The sequence below is a fragment of the Natrix helvetica genome (assembly GCF_964273705.1).
Source record: "Natrix helvetica genome assembly, chromosome: 14".
NCBI lineage: Eukaryota > Metazoa > Chordata > Lepidosauria > Squamata > Natricidae > Natrix > Natrix helvetica.
Window position 1 is genome coordinate 8,524,941 of NC_138564.1, and position 18,057 is coordinate 8,542,997.

The 18,057-nt window shown below is 44.2% G+C and overlaps 1 protein-coding gene across 7 annotated transcripts in view; it reads right to left on the reverse strand.

Annotated features, from left to right (window-relative positions):
- Window positions 1-8,897: 8,897 nt before the first annotated feature.
- The window catches only part of HIC2 (HIC ZBTB transcriptional repressor 2), a 66,688-nt gene continuing 57,528 nt past the window's right edge, over window positions 8,898-18,057 (reverse strand). For all 7 annotated transcript variants that reach the window (XM_081966914.1, XM_081966910.1, XM_081966913.1 and 4 more), the window contains one exon: window positions 8,898-12,670. In XM_081966914.1, coding sequence (XP_081823040.1) covers window positions 10,921-12,633 — 1,713 coding nt within the window. In that variant the 5' untranslated portion in view covers window positions 12,634-12,670 and the 3' untranslated portion in view covers window positions 8,898-10,920. The remainder of the gene's footprint in view (window positions 12,671-18,057) is intronic.

Consider the following 18,057-nt stretch of genomic DNA (forward strand, 5'->3'; position numbering starts at 1 on the left):
CAAGTTGAACAACCACCAAACAAATAGTTGTAAGAACAGGACTACCTACAAAAGGCAATTTTAATAAGGTTTTGATCTTCTTACGGGATTTGAGTTCCTTGTCTGGTCTACCTGGCAGGATTGACATTCAGCAGATTTTGGAAAAACATTTCTTGGTGATGTCCATGAGACATTCTCAGCCATCCAGGTCCTGGTTGTTCTAAAGGTGATTTTTTTCAAGAGGAGAGTGGACTTTCTTGCTTTTTTCCTTGAAGACATTTTGCTTCTCATGCCAGAAGCTTCTTCGGAGCTGAAGAAGCTTCTTGGATGGGAAGCGAAACGCCTTCGAAGAAAAACCAGAAAGTCTTGAAAAAAAAATACTGTTTGGATTTCTTGGTGATGTTTGAATCCTGATTCCTCAACCCCACAAAATGGGACATCCCATTTGGGATGGCCAAAATGGGAGATCCTAGTCTATTGTTCTAAATACGGCACCCAAAAATAACTTCCAAATTTAGCAAAACGGCTAAAATTCAAAATCACAGCCAGAAAGCCGGCTCGAACCTAGCGCAATAATAGTGTATTGTATCGTTTAAAGGCAATTGCCAAATTTCCCTTCTCTCTAAATAAGCCTATCCTTTATTTTTATGCATGGTTCAATTGCACAAAACCTGCCAAAATGTTGAAAGCATCGACAGGCACGAATATATTTAAGTATTAAAATAAAGAACGTTCCTTTTCTAAAACGGAGATGCAGGTAGGACTTAACTTACCTGTGCATTAAGAAAGACCAAAACCAGAAACGCCAGGGAACAAGTCCTACTTTTCAATCAACCTTTTAATGAAAAGTTCATAAAATAACAGTTTTTCATCACTGTACATTAAGACTGCAAATTACTGAATGCTGAGATCATATTATAATTTCTGCATTTTTATTATTATTATTTATTTTCCCCCCAATATGACACGTGAGTTGCAGTCACAGCCGCCTGCAACTCTTAACCTGAATTCAAGCTTTTGAAGGAAAGAAGAACAGTTTGATAGGAACGTCAGTTACCTTTGCAAAAACATTGGGGGATTTACGGTGAGAAAGCAAGTGAGCGAGAGAGAGAGAAAATTAAGGCTCAAGGAGGCGGCAGGGGAATAATAGATGCCTCTATCTCGAGTTGACGTTGAGAATTAAGCCAACCTCTTCGCTCAAGATTGGCAATTTTTTTCTCTCTTCCAATTTCAAAGCCAAATCAGATTGGTGAAATTGACTCGCCATGAGTGAAACTGACTCGCCATCAATTCCATGAACTTCATAAAGCAAGATCCATGCCATCATCGGTTGGTTAAAAGCAAAACTTAAGAACGGTTTGCCCAGTAGGACTCAACTCAACAAATATGTAAAAATAAACTGAAATTCTTGGATCCTATTTTATCAGTTCCCGGTGGGAATAACCTCCAGCTGCCAATGCGTCAATGCCACATTTCAACGTTGTGTAGGTGAGGGAAAAGAAATCGGAATGCTACTACAAAGTGGAACAATTTGCAAAGAGGAGAGTCGTCTTCCTTCCAATATTCTTTGAGAGATATAAATGAGGTAGAGATTCCCACCCCTAACCCCGGAACATATGAATGCTGCACAAAAAACCCCCTGAAATTTATGATTGCACACAAATCTCACTCTAGGTACCTTGTCTTCCAACAAGGAATTGGCTTGGACATTTCCAGATCTGGGGGAAGTGAGGTAAAGCAGCCTATTTCCAGCCTATTTTTTTTTTAAAAAAAGGGTTTCCTAAAAATAAAATAAATTGGCCAGCGGCTGCACAACATCTATGCGTCTTAGGACTTTGCAATGAGTTAATATTAAAATTGGCCCAAAGGAATGAAAAATGGGAGCTTCTGTTGTCTTTCCTTTTCATAGGTGTTTGTGTCTGCAAAGACTTTAATCCTGTGTGCGCGATCCCCTGTAAGCTTAAAGACAGCACTAAGGGACACCTCATCCTGTCAATGGACTGTTTTTTCCCCCTTCGTCAAATCATCGGCATTCAGAGTTCTGCGTAGAGGTTGGGCAGGATTTCAAACCAAGAAGATAAAACCTGTTTGTAATCTACGTATCCTTGCTCTCAATTTGCTCTTCTGGGAGTTGAGTGAACGAGGAGGGAAGATGCACTCCCATCGAGGAGTATCTCAGATGTGTTATCTAGTTCATATTGTAATTCCAAAATGGTCCAGTTTTAGTTAACATTGCAACCGACTCAAGCGTCACTCCTGGGGAGGGGGATAAAGACGATTTAAGGCAGAAGTGAGTTGCCACGACTTTTTCAAAGACCCTAAAGTAACAACATATCTCATGGTCTCCCCTCTCTCTTAAAACTGGATCTTACTAGCGCTCTCGTATCAACCTGCTTCATGCAATAGCACTTAGGTTTTATATACCGCTTTAAAGCCCTCTCTAAGAGGCTTTTCAGCCTCTTGTCCCCAACAGTCTGGGTCCTCATTTTACCCACCTCGGAAGGATGGAAGGCTGAGTCAACCTTGAGCCTGGTGAGATTCGAACTGCCAAATTGCAGGCAGCTGGCAGCCATAGCTTGTAGTACTGCGTTCTATACACTGCGCCACCGCGGCTCATAAACCTAAACCAGGTTAAACCTAACCAAACATCCCAATGCAGCCACTAGATCTGTCACTGATCTGGTGCAGAAGCGAACCAGAGATCCAGGCACAAATAGGAGCTAGGCCCTGGCATTGGGGAAGGGGGAGCAGGTGAGCTGTTGGGGAGCAACCATCCCATATAGCCCAAGTTGGGGAGGGGGGAAATAGTCTGGAATCCTTATGTAAGCACAAGAGGGGAAGGCTGATACCCCACCTCAACCCCCATTGCCTTTGAGTCTAATCTTTCCCAGCCCAAAGCTGCCCATTTGGGAAGATTCCTGCAAAACAGGCACGCAACAATCAAGTAGCTGGTTTGAATTCTGCACATCCGTGTGGGTCTGAGTTTCACCGGATGTCTCAAACCTTTCCAAACGCCCCTATGCTACACAGACTGACTTTGAACACTACCCTTAAATCATCATTAGTTAAGAAATGGTCCACCTCAACTCCAGCATAGCAGGACAAGGCGGCCTCAGAGGGAGAAGTTTTATTAGCTTCCAATTTTCCGGGATTTTCTAGTTCGGGCTGCGAGGGCAACTTCCAGAATTCTCCAAGGCTTCCCAAAATTTACATCCAAGCATCCCCAAGAGCTGGGAGCTTCTCGTTGCTTTGGAGACTTGCACACCGGGACCCGTTTGTGGTTGAGCATGTGGAAGGACGCAAATGACAGCTGAAGGGCCACTGTTCTTCCTTGGCTCTTGCAAGTTGGGGCCGGGGCGTAAACGTTTTTCGCCTCCCGTGCCCAACTCTTACAAGCCCCCTTAAAACAAAACAAAACAAATTCCAAAACTGCGTATTATTGCTTGCATTGTAAACATCGGAAAAGGTCACTGGGATGAGCAAAATGGAGAGCAGAAAACTCTTGTCCTCCGTTAGGCATCAGAGATGTTTTATTTTGCTGAACTCTGGAAAGATTCTTGATACAGCTTTTTTTTCCTAGAACGGTGCAAGGCTCCCTTCTCCAAACTGTTCTCTAGGTTCGGTCTAAATTGCATGGAAAAATAATATTCATAACAACCACCCGTTCTCTATCTCTCTCTTTGCTTTCTGCACCAAATGACCCCAAATATTTTCTCTTAGCAGCTGAAGTTCCTTTTTAAAAAAAAATAATATTTAGAACAGAAATGACATGGCAGAATCTTTTTCTTTTTTTTTTAGTGAAAAATACTGCTAACCTAGAATTGACCTGCACCGCTCAAAAACGGGGAAAAAAAGCGCTTTACACATTGGTTTACTCATGCACGTACACACCCTCACGCATACAAACAAAACGAGAGAAAATTTAAAACAAACAAAAACAATAACAAGGAAGGAAATTGTATTAAGAGTGACGTCGCTATAACTGGAGACATCTTAAATACAGCGAAAAACAATTATTTTTTTGTCTTTTGTGGAAAAGAAAATAATAAAAGAGCTACAAAAATCCACGGTTTGTATTGTCTTCACAGGTTATGGTTTTATGGCTATGCCGAGAGTATCTCTGAGGTTTTTTTTTTTTTGTCATTTCTATTTTTTTTTAAGTTTTAAAACGTTTTAAAAACTTTTTTTCTTGAAATCCTGTAGCGAAGACCTTGTTTGAATGCATCGTTTGTCTTTTTATTTTTATTTTTTTTGCAAATGCTGAGGTTTATTTATTATTATTATTTTTTCTCCTTGCAAAAACTGTGCATACAGAATCTTGAGAAATAAATACATTCAATAAAGCACGTACAATATTGATACAAAAAAAAACGAACGAAAAAAAATGAAACAACAACACTGTCAAATAGTGTTTGCACCATCTTTGTTAGTTAAGATATTCAAGACCAGGCAAAATTAATAAGTTTGTTTTCCATCAGCGTTTGCTTTTGCTTTTAAAGGACGTGGAGAAGAAAAAGTAAACAGCAGAGGAAGGGAAAAAAAAAACAGCACTCAATGAAGAACGGATAAAGCGTGATTTTTCTTTAACTAAAAAAAAAAGTGGAAATATTAAAGAGAATTATTATTTTTTTTCTTGATAGAAAATAATATTGAAGGTGCATTTCTGGAACGTCCGGGGGGGGGGGAGATCTCCTCCAGCTAGATCATAATCTAGCCAACTCATTGGAGCTGGAAAAAATCTTTCAACGTTCTTAGATCACTTTCCCTCTCCAGGAAGTGCACCAGATTGCAAACCAGAGTAAGGTGGAACTCCTCATTTGAGAAGAGTTAAATTCGCCAACATCCCCTTTGGGGGGGAAAAAAACACAACTGTCATCTAACTTAAAACATGTTTTGGCTAGAACCATCAATCCTGAAGCTGGAGAGGACATCTAATCCTGAAGCTGGAGAGGATACCTAATCCTGAAGCTGGAGAGGACACCTAATTCTGGAGCAGATAGGAAACATCTCCAGGTCTTTCTGATTTTGCCCAACGTGTGTTGTAATATGGCAACAACTGGACGAGCGCAGATTTGAGACTTCCTCTCCTTAAGCCCGATCTCTACTTACTTAGCAAAGTCATACCTGTGGGACATCACCGGAGGACACTTGAGCAAAGAAACCTCAGGGCCACTTCTTGAGACTCATGCCCAAGATCAAAGCTATTGATTGGACCATTCTGGAGTCTTCAACAACCTTCTGCACCTTTCCAGTGGAATTAACACTGGGTTAAGCACATACTTTGGGACAATTCTTGAAGAATGTCGAAAGATAGCCAGCAACCCAATAAACATTAAAACACTAATTCCTTCTCCAACAGATTTCCCGTTGGCGTTCTCTACCATGCGTGGACAATTCCCTCGTAAAGGACGCTTGGAGGAAACATTCAATTGTCTCAATCTCTCTGGTTTGAGATCTTGTGGTGGTGGTGGTGCAATTTGCTATGGAATGTTGTCACAGCTTTTTGTGATCATTGGTGGTTTTTTTTTTTTTTTGAACAAACGGAAGTTCGTTCTCGCCCTATCTGTGGTCCTATGGTTTCGAAGAATGTCATCTGATGGAAGGACTACTCTCCAACAGCTATTCTACTGGCCGCCAGCAAGGCTGATGGAACGCAAAACGTTCTTCTGAAGATCTTAATGGCTCGCCTTCCTACTCCTAAACCAACGCTAAAAATTCTAGAACACAAAATCAGTTCGAATTGAACTGTTGAGGTCGAGTGGTTGTGGTTTTTTTTTTTTTTAAATTCTTCCTTTACAAAACAGCACAAAACAAGAGAACATCCTATATGTCATTTACCTGCCACTCTTTTTTTTCAGCTAAACCAATGGAAAAAAGCAATCATTAATTTTGACTGGCCCCTTGATCTGTTGAGGTCTGTAACTGTGAAAGTTTATGTAAACAGTGAGATAAATATATTAATTATTTTTTTTTCCCGAGCCAAGTGAGGTTCCATAGTCATTCAAATGTGCTTTGGTTTAAAAATAGGAATTTCGTGTCTGTGTGGGTGTATGTGTGTGTGAATTTGGGTATGAGCTATCTTTTAATACAACTTTTTCTATGTTCTTTTTTTTTCTTTTTTTTAAATAATCCACTCTGGGAAATCCGAAAACATTCCGGTGATCTAAACCGATTAAAGCATAAGAGTTAAGCTGTCGGGCCTCTGTGATTTTATATTTTTCTTCTTCTTCTTCTTCTTTTTTTTTAAAAAAACAACAACAATAGCAACCTCAGGAGGCTCTTTTCTGTATCTCAAAAAAAAAAAAAAAGGTAGCAAATTAAAATAAAATAAAACAAAACCAATAAAAAGGGAACAGAGAAAGGAGAAACCAAAACCAGAACCAACAAGTGTATTTCCCTCCCCCCCCCCAACGACCCCTAGACTTCTTAAAATCTTAAATATGAAACTAGTGTTCTGCTTTTTTTTTTTCATTAAAATACAGAAAATGCTTGATACAATACTATGTCGTATAAATGCAGTCGAGTGTCCAGGCTCTTTTAAGTGAGCCCTGAATAGTCCCTGAAGTTTTGAGAATTATTTGATTTTTTTTCCTCCCCCCATTATTATTGTCACCATCTTGGGAGGAAGAAAGGGAAAGGAAGGACACGGGGGGGGTGGGGAAGGACATCAAAATCCTATCTATGGAACACTTCTACGTGGCTAATTTTGTCGGAAAGGGGTGAAACGATGAGAAGAAACTGAGGGGCATTCCTTTCGTTTTCTCATATATATTTTTTTGTACAATACTCGTGCTGTACACAGACTTTTTGTCGCCTTGTTTAAGTGCTGAGAGGGGGATGACAGAAAGAAAGAAAAATGCAAGCTTAAGAAGAAAAAAGAAGCAGCGACCCAAGGACTGTGGATCCTGAAACTTCAGATTCCAAAAACTTCAATCAACGAAAAGAAGACCCAACTTGGAAGTATCTCAATACCCCAATGTCTTGAATTTCAACTCAACATTCCAGCGAAATTAAGAGGGATGGTTTCCTCTTTGCGCTTGTTGGGGCTCCTATTTGGATTAACTAAGCGGACCTTTTCTGGATGGCCATGTAGAAGTAAGTAACATCTGGAAGTTGATGACTTGCTTCCATAGGCGGTTGGACCTCCAAACTTCTGGCTTAATAATTAATTCTTGCCAGGTTTGGCCCAAAGGTCTACCTTATTCCGATGCCTTCTAAAGTTCTCCAGCTCAGTTGCCCTAAAGGTCAATCAACACCAGCTAGAAGGGGAACCATCCCAGAAAGCAGAAATTATGGTCCATGATTCTGGAACAAAGGTAAGTTTGGGGTGGGTGATTTAAGTGTCCTTTTTCTGAAAGGATGGTGAGGTAGGAACAACATATCATCCTCAACTCTGAACTTTAGACCATACAGTTTGCTAGCCCAAGGCATGGCTTTTGAAGGCATCTCAAGAGTCAGGAAAGGTCTGGAGATGAACGGAAGTGGGAGTGTAGTCTGGAGATTTATATTCTTGCAAAAATTGTACATCTGCGCCCCTGAGCATCAGGTCAAAAGGATAGTTCCATTGAAACTTTCTACCACCAAACTACTAATCCACAAATGCTGGCTTGAGGAGAGGTTCTTTGTGTTCACCAGAAGTGAAGCATCTATTGAGGTTCCTCTCAACTCACCATGTGAGTCACAGAATTGAGAAGTTCTACACACATCTGGGGCATTGTATGGGGCCTCTTAGCTCATTAAACCTTTAGGGTCTTGGCATGAAGCCTTTTTGTTAACAAAAAACCCTCTTTAGTATCAGAGGAAACAGTTCTATCGAGAACAACTATGTCCACTCTCAAAAACGGAGACCCTCACCAGTTATCTGGAAACACAAAGTGTGTTGCAATGCTCTGGGCATAAAGTTTAAGGAAAGGATTGAAGGGGATCTGGGTGGGGTTTTTTTTGTGTGTTGTTGCTGTTGTTGGGATGTTGCATTGCCTGCAAAAAAGATGGAATGATGAATACGTTTTTGAAAAATGGAACAAAAGAAAATGAGATTTCACTGGAAGATGGCTATGGGCTTGCTGAGGGAGGGGAGCATAGCATTTCACATTAATGTTCCACAAAAATTAAAAAGACAAAAATGAGTGACCCACAAACACACACACACAAATATATTAAATCAAGCTGCGGCATTACACAAACATGCCCGAACTTGAGGATGCATGGAATTGAAAAATGAAACGTGAGGTAAAGATATTTAAGAAGGGAAGGAAGGAGCAATTTCCCTTGCAAAGAAGGCTCATGGTTGTTTGTTGGAAGGCGAACTGGGCAAAATGGGGAAACTGGGCTCCCTCAATTTGATATGAGTTGGTCTCTATCCTAACGAGAGGGGAGGAAAACACTTCGTGGTGGTGGGTGAGAACGGAAAAAATGCAAATGTCTCTCTTTTATTTAAACAGGCTGACTGTCTTTCTTTCTTTTTCTTTTTTGGTCTAAACTTAAAAGACAAAAAAGGTTTTTTTCCCCTCCCCTTTTTGTTTTGCTTTTTTAAAGGAAAAACAAAAAAAGACATAGGGCGCTTTGGTGACCCCTACCATAAGCATCATTATAATAGTAACCATCATCATCATCATCATAAACAATCATAAACAAAACAATGGTTTTAAGCAAGAAAGTTAAAGCAGAGGGACAGGAAATGTAAACCTTACTCCCTTCAGACTCGAGAGAGAGTCGGGGGGGGGGGGGGTGTCTTTACCAGCAGAGACCACCCACCCGTGCGGGATTGAAGTTCAGCCATCACTTTCCATAAACTGGTCGTGCCAACGAAGTTGAGCGCCCTCATCTCCTACACCTATAGCAGCTGTTGGCGGTGAGGTCTTTTGACAGACAAGTGTATGGCTGTTGAATCTCCGGGGGGGGGGGGGGGGGGGGACATCCCTACCATCACACACACACACACCCCGCAAAAAAAGGAAGGGAACGAAATACTTTGGTTGGGTTCTCCACATTCTTATTGCGCTCTGGATCCTGGCAGGACCAACGGCTACGCCGTAGACTATCTCATCTTGGAGCCCGTCGAAGGGACTTCCAAGCAATGGAGAAAGGGAGCGTTTCCCCCACCACAGCATCCAGGTTCAATAAACAAGGCTACCCAAAAGCTCTTTTCTTAAAAAAAAAAAATCTTTTTTTTTTTTTTTACGTTGACAGAAACCCCAATGATTTGGTGGCACCGCGTAATCTTTTCCGGAAGAGTCTACTTATCGTCTTTGGCCATGCGTTTGCGTTTCTGACTTTCTGGCGGAAGAATGGGGTGCCAAAAATCCCTTAACCTTAGTTTAAATTTCTACTTTGTACACTAACTTACAACTGGGGGATAGGTGGGGGGAGGCCGGAGAGGGCTGGGGCGGAGGAGAGGGCGGGACAAAACACCACACCTAATTATTTCGCTAACCATCTTATTGTTCTTGTGAGTTCAAGAGGTAGAAAAGGAAGTGGGCCCTTGCCATTCTGACCCAACTCTTTAGTGAAGGAGGAAAAAAGCTAAGTGCACCCCGTACAGGCGTGCAGACAAGACGTACAGACACATACGCGCACCCCAAATTAAAATAAAAAATAAAAATGAAAAGGTACCTAAAGGAACTTGTAGCCATTTCCAGCCTACGTCCATTCCCGCTGCCCGCCCAAAGTCCCTCAAACTTTCCAGTTCCGACACTTACATCAATATGAATAAACGCATCATTTTTCCTCTTATAATAGAACAAGTACCTCTAAGCAAAAAATATCCATACAAAACTAAGGGAGGGAAGGGAGGGAGGAAATTAACACAGATATGACCCCTGCTCATTTGAAAGAAATTCCTGGGGAGGAGCGGGTAGCGGGGTGTCACTCAGCCTCCCCCCCCCATTCAGTCATGGATAAGGCTCGAGAGATCAAAAGAGGTTGAGAAGGAAAGTTGGACCAGAAGAAGTCCAAGATTAGGGTGTGATGGTTAAGGCGGAACCAGCTCTTCCCTTAGAACTTGGTGGAGAAGGGACAGTTGGAAGAAAACCTTCCTAAGTGGAAAGCACCATGTAGAAATGGAGGGGGGGGGGAGAGGAGACGGTGGGAGGAGCCAATGGGACTTCCTCTCTTTCAGCCAATGGAAGCGTCCTTTCCATTGAAGAGTCCCGCCACCTTCCCCAAGGAAGGAATGAAGAACGAACCGATTGGCCTCCATGGGCAAGGAATATCTCCCATTGCAGTCCCATTGAGGGATAATCTCTGAAGCCAGATCCATTGTAAAAAAAAAATAAACCTCCCAACTCCCACAAATGGATTAAAGAAGCAAACAACAACAACAACCAAGAAGGCCATCCATTGGCCAATAAAGGATGTTCTTGGAGTTGGGTCAGAAGAGAACAAAAATAATACTGTGGCGGACGTTCTACCATAGCAATTCCAAAGTGCTAAGAAAGTAAACCGAGGGGAGTTGATGGGCAGAGCCTTGCTTCCACGACAAAGACCACCTTGCCCCTCCTCCTCCCTTTCCCATGGGGCCCTCAATTTGGATTGGCACCCACCAAGGGCTTCCTAGACCACCCCACTTTCCCTTTACAGTGGAGATCCTTCTTGAGGTTCCATGTCCTCTACAATGGCTCCTTGCTCCACTTTGATCCCCATAGGCCCTGAGAGAAAAGCTGACACAAAGGGGAAGGAGTCTGGGAGTTAAATTGGGGCTGGGTTTTTTTTTTTCCTTGGAAGAGGGGAAGGGGAAAAAGGCAGGGGGGGGGAGGGAAACAGGAGGAGAAAGAAAGAAAGGAAGGAAGAAAGTAAAGCTCTGTTTGGTTCACGCCTTCCATGACTGAAGTGGGGAGACGAACGTCCCTCGTTTGTATAGTCTGTATTAAAGCAGCAAGTCTAAGGGGTATTTATGGTGGGTGGGTTTGGAGGGGCTCAGAGCTCCTTGGAGAGACTTTGGCTTCATGTAGGAGAGGTATGCATTCTCAAGTGGCTGATGAGGTTTCGTTGCTGGGTAAATTTCCCGCCGCACAGTTGACATTCGTAGGGCTTTTCCCCTGAGTGGACGCGCATGTGCTCGGTCAGCCGGTACTGCCGGGTGAAGCGCATCCCGCACTCCTCGCAGGCAAAGGGCTTGAGTCCCAAGTGGCTGCGCATGTGCCGAGTCATGGTGCCCCGCTGGGTGAACATCTTGCCGCAGATGTTGCAAGGGAAGGGCCGCGTCAGCCAGTGAGTCTTCTCGTGCTGCCGGAGGGTGGCCGGATCCTTGTAGCTCTTCTCGCAGACCGAGCACTTGAACGGCCGCGATTCCGAGGTGTAGGGCTGGTTGGGGTTCGACAAATCCTCGGCCTCTTCTTCTTTATCCTCGAACGTCCCTTCCTCCTTGATGTACAGCTCTTCTTCCGTGTGTTTCTCTACGTGGGCATTGAGCTGCTCCGAGCTGGGGAAACCCTTCCCGCACGGGATACAGACGTACAGGTTGTCCCCGAAGGCCACCGGTTCATACCCTTCCTGCCGGTAGACGTAGTTGGCGCTGCTGTGCCCGCCATTCTCACTTTCGCTCTGGCCGCTGTCCTCGCTATTCTCCTTGCCGTTCTCCACCTCTTCTTTGCAGGCGTGCAACGGCGGCTCTGAGCCGTAAGGGCTCAGGCCTAGGCTGCGCTCGGCGGACTTGCACAAGGGGCCCATCAGGATTCCGTTGGGCAACCCCTCGCCCTCCTCGCAGCCTTTGCCCCCGCCCTCCTTCCGGTCGAAGGGACAATCCTTCTTGATCCACTCTTTCTTGCGCGAGGAATGGCGTAGGCTCTTTCGCTGGTTGCCTTCGGGGAGGGACTGGCGGTCTTCACTGAGGTCCATCTCCATGGGCTCGCAGTTATCTAGTAGGGCGGGAGGGGCTCCAGAGATGGACTCTTCAAACGATGAGGCACTGTTGGCGGTGGGGGCTGAGGCGGGCCGGGGGGAGCCGCGCTGACTCTCTCCGTGTTGGGTGTCATCTTGGGGGGCTATAGTGGGCAGGGAGGGGCTTTTTTTGGACAGATCCAGCCCAAGTTCCTGGTCCACACAGCTCCCATTGGTGCTGTTACTCCCTTCGCCCAGGCCCCTACTCAAGGCGTGAGAATTCTCTTGGTTGGAACTGTTCATGAAGACCTCGTCATCCGAGACCTTCGCCTTTGGCATCTCCTTTGGCTGAGAGCCCTTCATCCCTTCGGTTGACCCTGAATAACGAGTAATGACAGAAGCGGTGGCAAGTCTCTGACTCCGAGGCGGCCGCCCGACGCTGGAGGCTCCACCTGCCCGGCCAGCGAAGGACCTCCCGCTGCGCTTGAGCTTCTTCCTACAAAGGGCTGCCAGGTCAGGAAGTTGGAGGTAGCTTGCTGCGGTGAGGAGAGCATTGAAGTTCTGCTCACCAGGCTGGTCGGTCATTAAGAGCTTGCCAGTATAAATAAAGTCCAAGATTTGCCGGAACACGGTAGGGTTGACCATGTCGGTATCTAAGTTGATCAGGTTGTCGTGCAAGATGAGGGACTTGAAGTACATGCTGCTGGCTGCCAGGATGTTCTTGTGGGCACGGAAGAGGGCATTTTCGACAACGATGATCACATCGCAAAGGAAACCTTTGGCTCGTTGCTGGTTAAGCTGCAGGAGCAAATGTTTGGCATGATTTGGCAGTTCCATCTCCACCTTGTCTTCCCTTTCCTGGTCACCTGATCACCTAAAAGAGAAGACGGGAAGAACCACAACAAACGTCAGTCCAATTCTCAGTTCCACTGGTGTGGATGACAACTGTTAATCTCCTAGGTACCCACCAGAGCGGTGTGGACTTCAATTCCCAGAATTCTCTGTTCAGGGTTATCCTAGCTAGGAATTCTGGGAGGTGTAGTTCACCTATCTGGCAGGCCCCTAGACAAGGGGAACATTAATAATTAATAAGTTAGCAACGTTCAATTTTGAAGACCACTTCAAAACTGACGGGCACTTGGATCTCTCATTTTTATTTCTTTCAAGCTGGGATAAAACGTCTGCCTCTTCCTTCATTTTTGGGCGGGCGAGGCAAGTTTTGATTACATTTCTGTGATGGGAAGTAATGAAATGGAAAAATTAAAACAGCTTGGAACAGCTGGTCCAGGTCAGAGAACACACACATCTCTGGAACAGAAGGGCAAAAAAACAAACAAAAAACATGTTAACTTTTTTAAAAGGGAGGAATAATAAAATGGAGATATTTTATTTGATCTCAAGAAGATGCTCTCTCTCTCTCCAGCTATAAAAATAGGTTAAGGTGTGTAAACCACAGCTCTCGCCTGTCCATCAAATTGATCTCAAAAACCGGGTCAATCCGATTCAAATCCTTTAATTGATTGTAATTGTAATGTTCCCATCGATTCACTCGAAAGCTTTTTTATAAGTAGGGCGGTAGAAAAATTACCTCCCGGCATAACCTCAACCATTCTGACGTAGCTTATTCCAGAGCTGCCCACTCAGCTTTACACTACCTAAATAATATTGACGTGACATCAAAGATTAGACTCAGTCAAAGAACAATGATCTGCTTCGTTTGAATTATCAGAGGCATCACTGGAAGGGGGGTAGGGATTTAACAAAACCAGCCTTGCCATGTTGCAATGCAAGGTCCTTCTTTTTGGAAAGTGCATCACATTATCCCAAACACACAGACATCAGAAATAAGCCACATATCAACCATGGCAGAATCTCCCCATTGAATCAATCTGGTCTTCTCCACTGCGGTGGTGGATGGAACCCACGTGCAAAAACAGATCTCCTAGGTTGCCGTGTTGGATGGACCCCCATCAGCAAAATTTGATCTACACTGCCATGTTTGAGGGAATCCACCAGCAAAACCTGATCCACACTGCCATATTTCATGGAACCCACCCGCAAAATCTAAACGGCCACATTTTGATGGAATCCCCTTGAAAAAAAATTGATCTACGTTGCCATTTTCAAGGGAAACCCATTAGCAAAAAGTGAGGAGTAGCTCCCGTTACTAGCACTAGTTCCTGCCTATTTAGTAGTTCAAAAGCACACAAATGCAAGTAGATAAACAGGTACCACGTCGGTGAGAAAGCAACAGTGTTGTGTGTGCTTTCGGTGTACAGCCATGCTGGCTACACAACCACCGAAATTGTCTTCGGACAACGCTGGCTCCCTTGGCCAAGAAACACCCCAGAGTTGAAAAACGATGATGAGTCAGAGATAAATATTGTCGTCAGGTCATTCATCATCTCCTGATTTTGCGGCCCTGTTAGGGATCTGCATCCCTCTGGAACTCCCTGACAAGCCAACATTTGCACAGAAGAGGATAGAAACTCCGCTTATGGAAGGAGAGAAGATGAAATCTCTCTCCAGGATCAACATCAAATGGTTCTTCAAACGTTGAGCCAGGTTTTCAGTTCGTTCCAGCCAGTAAAATCTTAAAACGGAATACAACTGTGGCTTATTCGACGAATCCTGGTTTTAATAAGATGACTGATCTACGGTCATGCTGGAAGGTTTTTAAAGAACAGATTCGACGGCCATTCGTCTGGGTTTCCTGTCCAGAGCAGGGGGTTGGACTGGATGACCTAGTCCAAAAATTCACGTCACAACTGTCTCACCTAGCAACATAAATTTGGGGGTCCACTGTGGTCGTAAGTCGAGAACTACCTGTATATCTCCGTCATGGTCATCTTCATTAGTCTCTACCAAAGGGGTGTCAAACTCATGGCCCGCGGGCCGCATCCAGCCCACAGGGTGCTTAAATCTGGCCTGGGAATAGCAAACGACCGGCCCACAGGGCCTCTGGCAGCCAAAACGGGGGAAAATTTACTTTCAATAAAGCCTGCAACTGGCAAACTTTATCTTCAGAGGCCTCCCCATTGCTGAGAAAGCGAGGGAGACGGAATTGCCTTTGACTCGTGAACATTTCTGCAATGCACCAACTTTGCTTGTGCACCATCAAACCCTGCGTCACAGCTTCCTTCTGAAGTCCTCCCCCTCCCCGCCACCTATTCAAATCTATGCAGATGGAATTGATCCATCAGTTAAAGGGTCATTTGGTAATCAGGGGGCAGGTTTAAAGTCGCTGCGACTTGCAGAGAGAACGTAACACCAGCTTTGCTGGATGAAATCATGAGTCCTTTCTAGCTCTGTTCTAAAGCTTGCAGGGGACTAACGAAAACAGAAGGCGGATCCTTTTTTCCTGACAACATTCCTTGGTAATGTTGCTAATCAGACTGATCTTGGGAGAATCTATGCATCAAAAAGAAATCTGATCTAAAAAATCAGTCTATTTTTTTTGGGGGGGGGGGCAGCAGCGAAATACGCTTTCAGGAATCAGGCTGCACCTCTTATATTTGGGAAATATTTGTTCCACAGTGCATCAAACCTTGTGAAGAATCAAGTTTCCCCTTTCCACTATGTCTTCAAAATGGGCAACGATTAACCTGTAGATGTATGGTGCAGGTATGAATTTATGCATGTATATTAACATGTGCATCCCGCAGTTTTCCGACTATAAGACGCAGCAGGATTTTGAAGAGGTAATTTTAAAAAAAAAGTTTTTGTCTTCCCATTTTTGAAAAAAACAGGCAGAAAACAGGCTGGTTTTTTGCAAAAACTGAGGCATTTTTGCTGCTGGGGGCTGGGAGAAGGCAAAAACGCCTCTGTTTTTGCGAAAACCACCCTGTTTTTTGCAAAAACGGGATGCAGGGGCACGCCGTCAGTAGGCCAAAAATGGCTGTATAAGACGCACCAACATTTCCACGCTCTTTTAGGAGGGGAAAGGTGTGTCTTATACTCTGAAAAACACGGTATGTGGGTTATGTATGTATTTGGCCAGCTATATATACTTTCTCTTGAGAACAGGTGACATAATTTTCATTTTAAATGTGAGCCAGTATGCTCACGCCAATAAAAAGTTACCTTATCTTTCTTATCTTCTTATCTTATCAGCAGTGTGCAGCAGCTGCCAAAAAAGTCAACAAAGTTGTAGGCTACATAAACAGAGGGATAGAATCAAGATCACGTGAAGTGTTAATACCACTTTATAAGGCCTTGGTAAGGACACCCTTGGAATACTGCATCCAGTTTTGGTAACCACGATGTAAAAAAGATGCGGAGACTCTAGAATGAGTGCAGAGAAGAGCCACAAAGATGATTAGGAGACCAAAGGCTAAAACACATGAAGAACGGTTGCTGGAACTGGGGTATGACTAGTTTGATGAAAAGAAGGACCAGGGGAGACATGATAGCAGTCTTCCAATATCTCAAAGATGAGGGAGTTAAGCTATTCTCCAAAGCACCTGATAAGGATAAGAAGCAATGGGTGGAAACTAATCAAGGAGAGAAGCAACCTAGAACTAAGGAGAAATTTCCTGAAAGTTAGAAGAATTAATCAGTAGAACAACTTGCCTCCAGAAGTTGTGAATGCTCCAACACTGGAAGCTTTAAAGAAGAGATTGGACAATCATTTATTTAGAGTGGTATAGGGTTTCCTGCCTAAGCAAGGGGTTGGACTAGAAGACCTCCAAGGTCCTGTCCAACTCAGCTATTCTATTCTATTCTGCTCTAATTCCATTCCATTCCATTCCATTCTATTCTACCTCCAAGGTCCCTTCCAACTCTGTTATTTTGGTTTTTGTTTTTTTTAAATATATCTTATCTTATCTCGCAACAAAAGCAGGCTGGGATTTTGTTTAAAAAATAAAAACAACCCGAAGAGATTTATTAAAACTCCAGGAGAAGAAAATGGCCAGGTTTCTCCTGCATTGGCAGCCTACCCATCCATCGTAAACGGTCTCATCTCAACTTGTGTTTGGCCAGACCTTGGCTGTTCTTTTGATAGAGTTGTTGCCTTGCTCCTCCCGCCCCGCCCCCCCAAAAAAGCTCTAAAGGTGAAGTAATTAAGAGAAGAGATGAGCCAGCAAAAGCATCGTTTTGTGCTGAAGTTGCAATCACACACACATACACAAAAAAAATCCTTTCTCCCTTTGGAGCAGAGGCCCACTGTCTGAAGACAGAGATGGTGAAATCTCGCCCATCAAGGGCTGCATCAACAGAGGGATAGAATCAAGATCACATGAAGTGTTAATACCACTTTATAAGGCCTTGGTAAGGCCACACTTGGAATCCTGCATTCAGTTTTGGTCGCCATGATGTAGAAAAGATGTTGAGACTCTAGAAAGAGTGCAGAGAAGAGCAACAAGGATGATTAGGAGACTGGAGGCTAAAACATGAAGAACGGTTGCAGGAACTGGGTATGTTTAGCTTAAGAGAAAGAAGGACTAGGGGAGATATGATAGCAGTCTTCCAATATCTCAGGGGTTGCCACAAAGAAAAGGGAGTCAAGCTATTCTCCAAGGCACCTGAGGGTAGAACAAGAAGCAATGGGTGGAAACTAATCAAGGAGAGAAGCAACTTAGAACTAAGGAGAAATTTCCTGACAGTGAGAACAATTAATCTGTGAATCATGCTGGATTTTACAACTTTTTTTTTTTTTGCTGCAATTGTTAAGTTAATCACCACCAAGCTCAGAGAGCACCAAGGACTCCCAAAGCCATCTCCTCCTCCTCCTCCACAAACCCCACTCTCTCTAGCATTGATGATGTTTCCTCCTCTCTTTTCCCTTTCCTTCTCCTCCTTCCTCTCCCCTACCCCTCTCTACCTCTTCCCCTTCCTACTCTCTCTCCTCCTCTTCCTACCCCTCCCAATCTTCCTCTTCCTTCTTTCCCTCCCCTTCCCTCTCTTCTCCTCTCCTCTCCCTCTTTTCCATTCCAGAAGAGGACGTGTTAAAAGCAGACGGGCGCAGCAGAGAAAACGCAGCCGGGAAGGATGCAGGCACAAAGCAAAGGGACCCCTGCACCGGAGGATCTCTGTTGCAATGGGGTGGGGCTGGGTGAGGGGCTGGGAAAACAGCAGCCCAGCTTTGCTGACTCAAGGAAAAAAAAAGATCCCTCTTTTTTTTTGCTGGCTGGTTATTTGACAGATTGGTTTGGCCCTGTGCCCTCTTCCTTCCATTCTCGGCATCTCCGCTGAGGGTTCAGAGAACAGATTTAGCTACGCTAGTTTCAACAAGCGGTGCGTTAAAAAAGACCCAGGAAG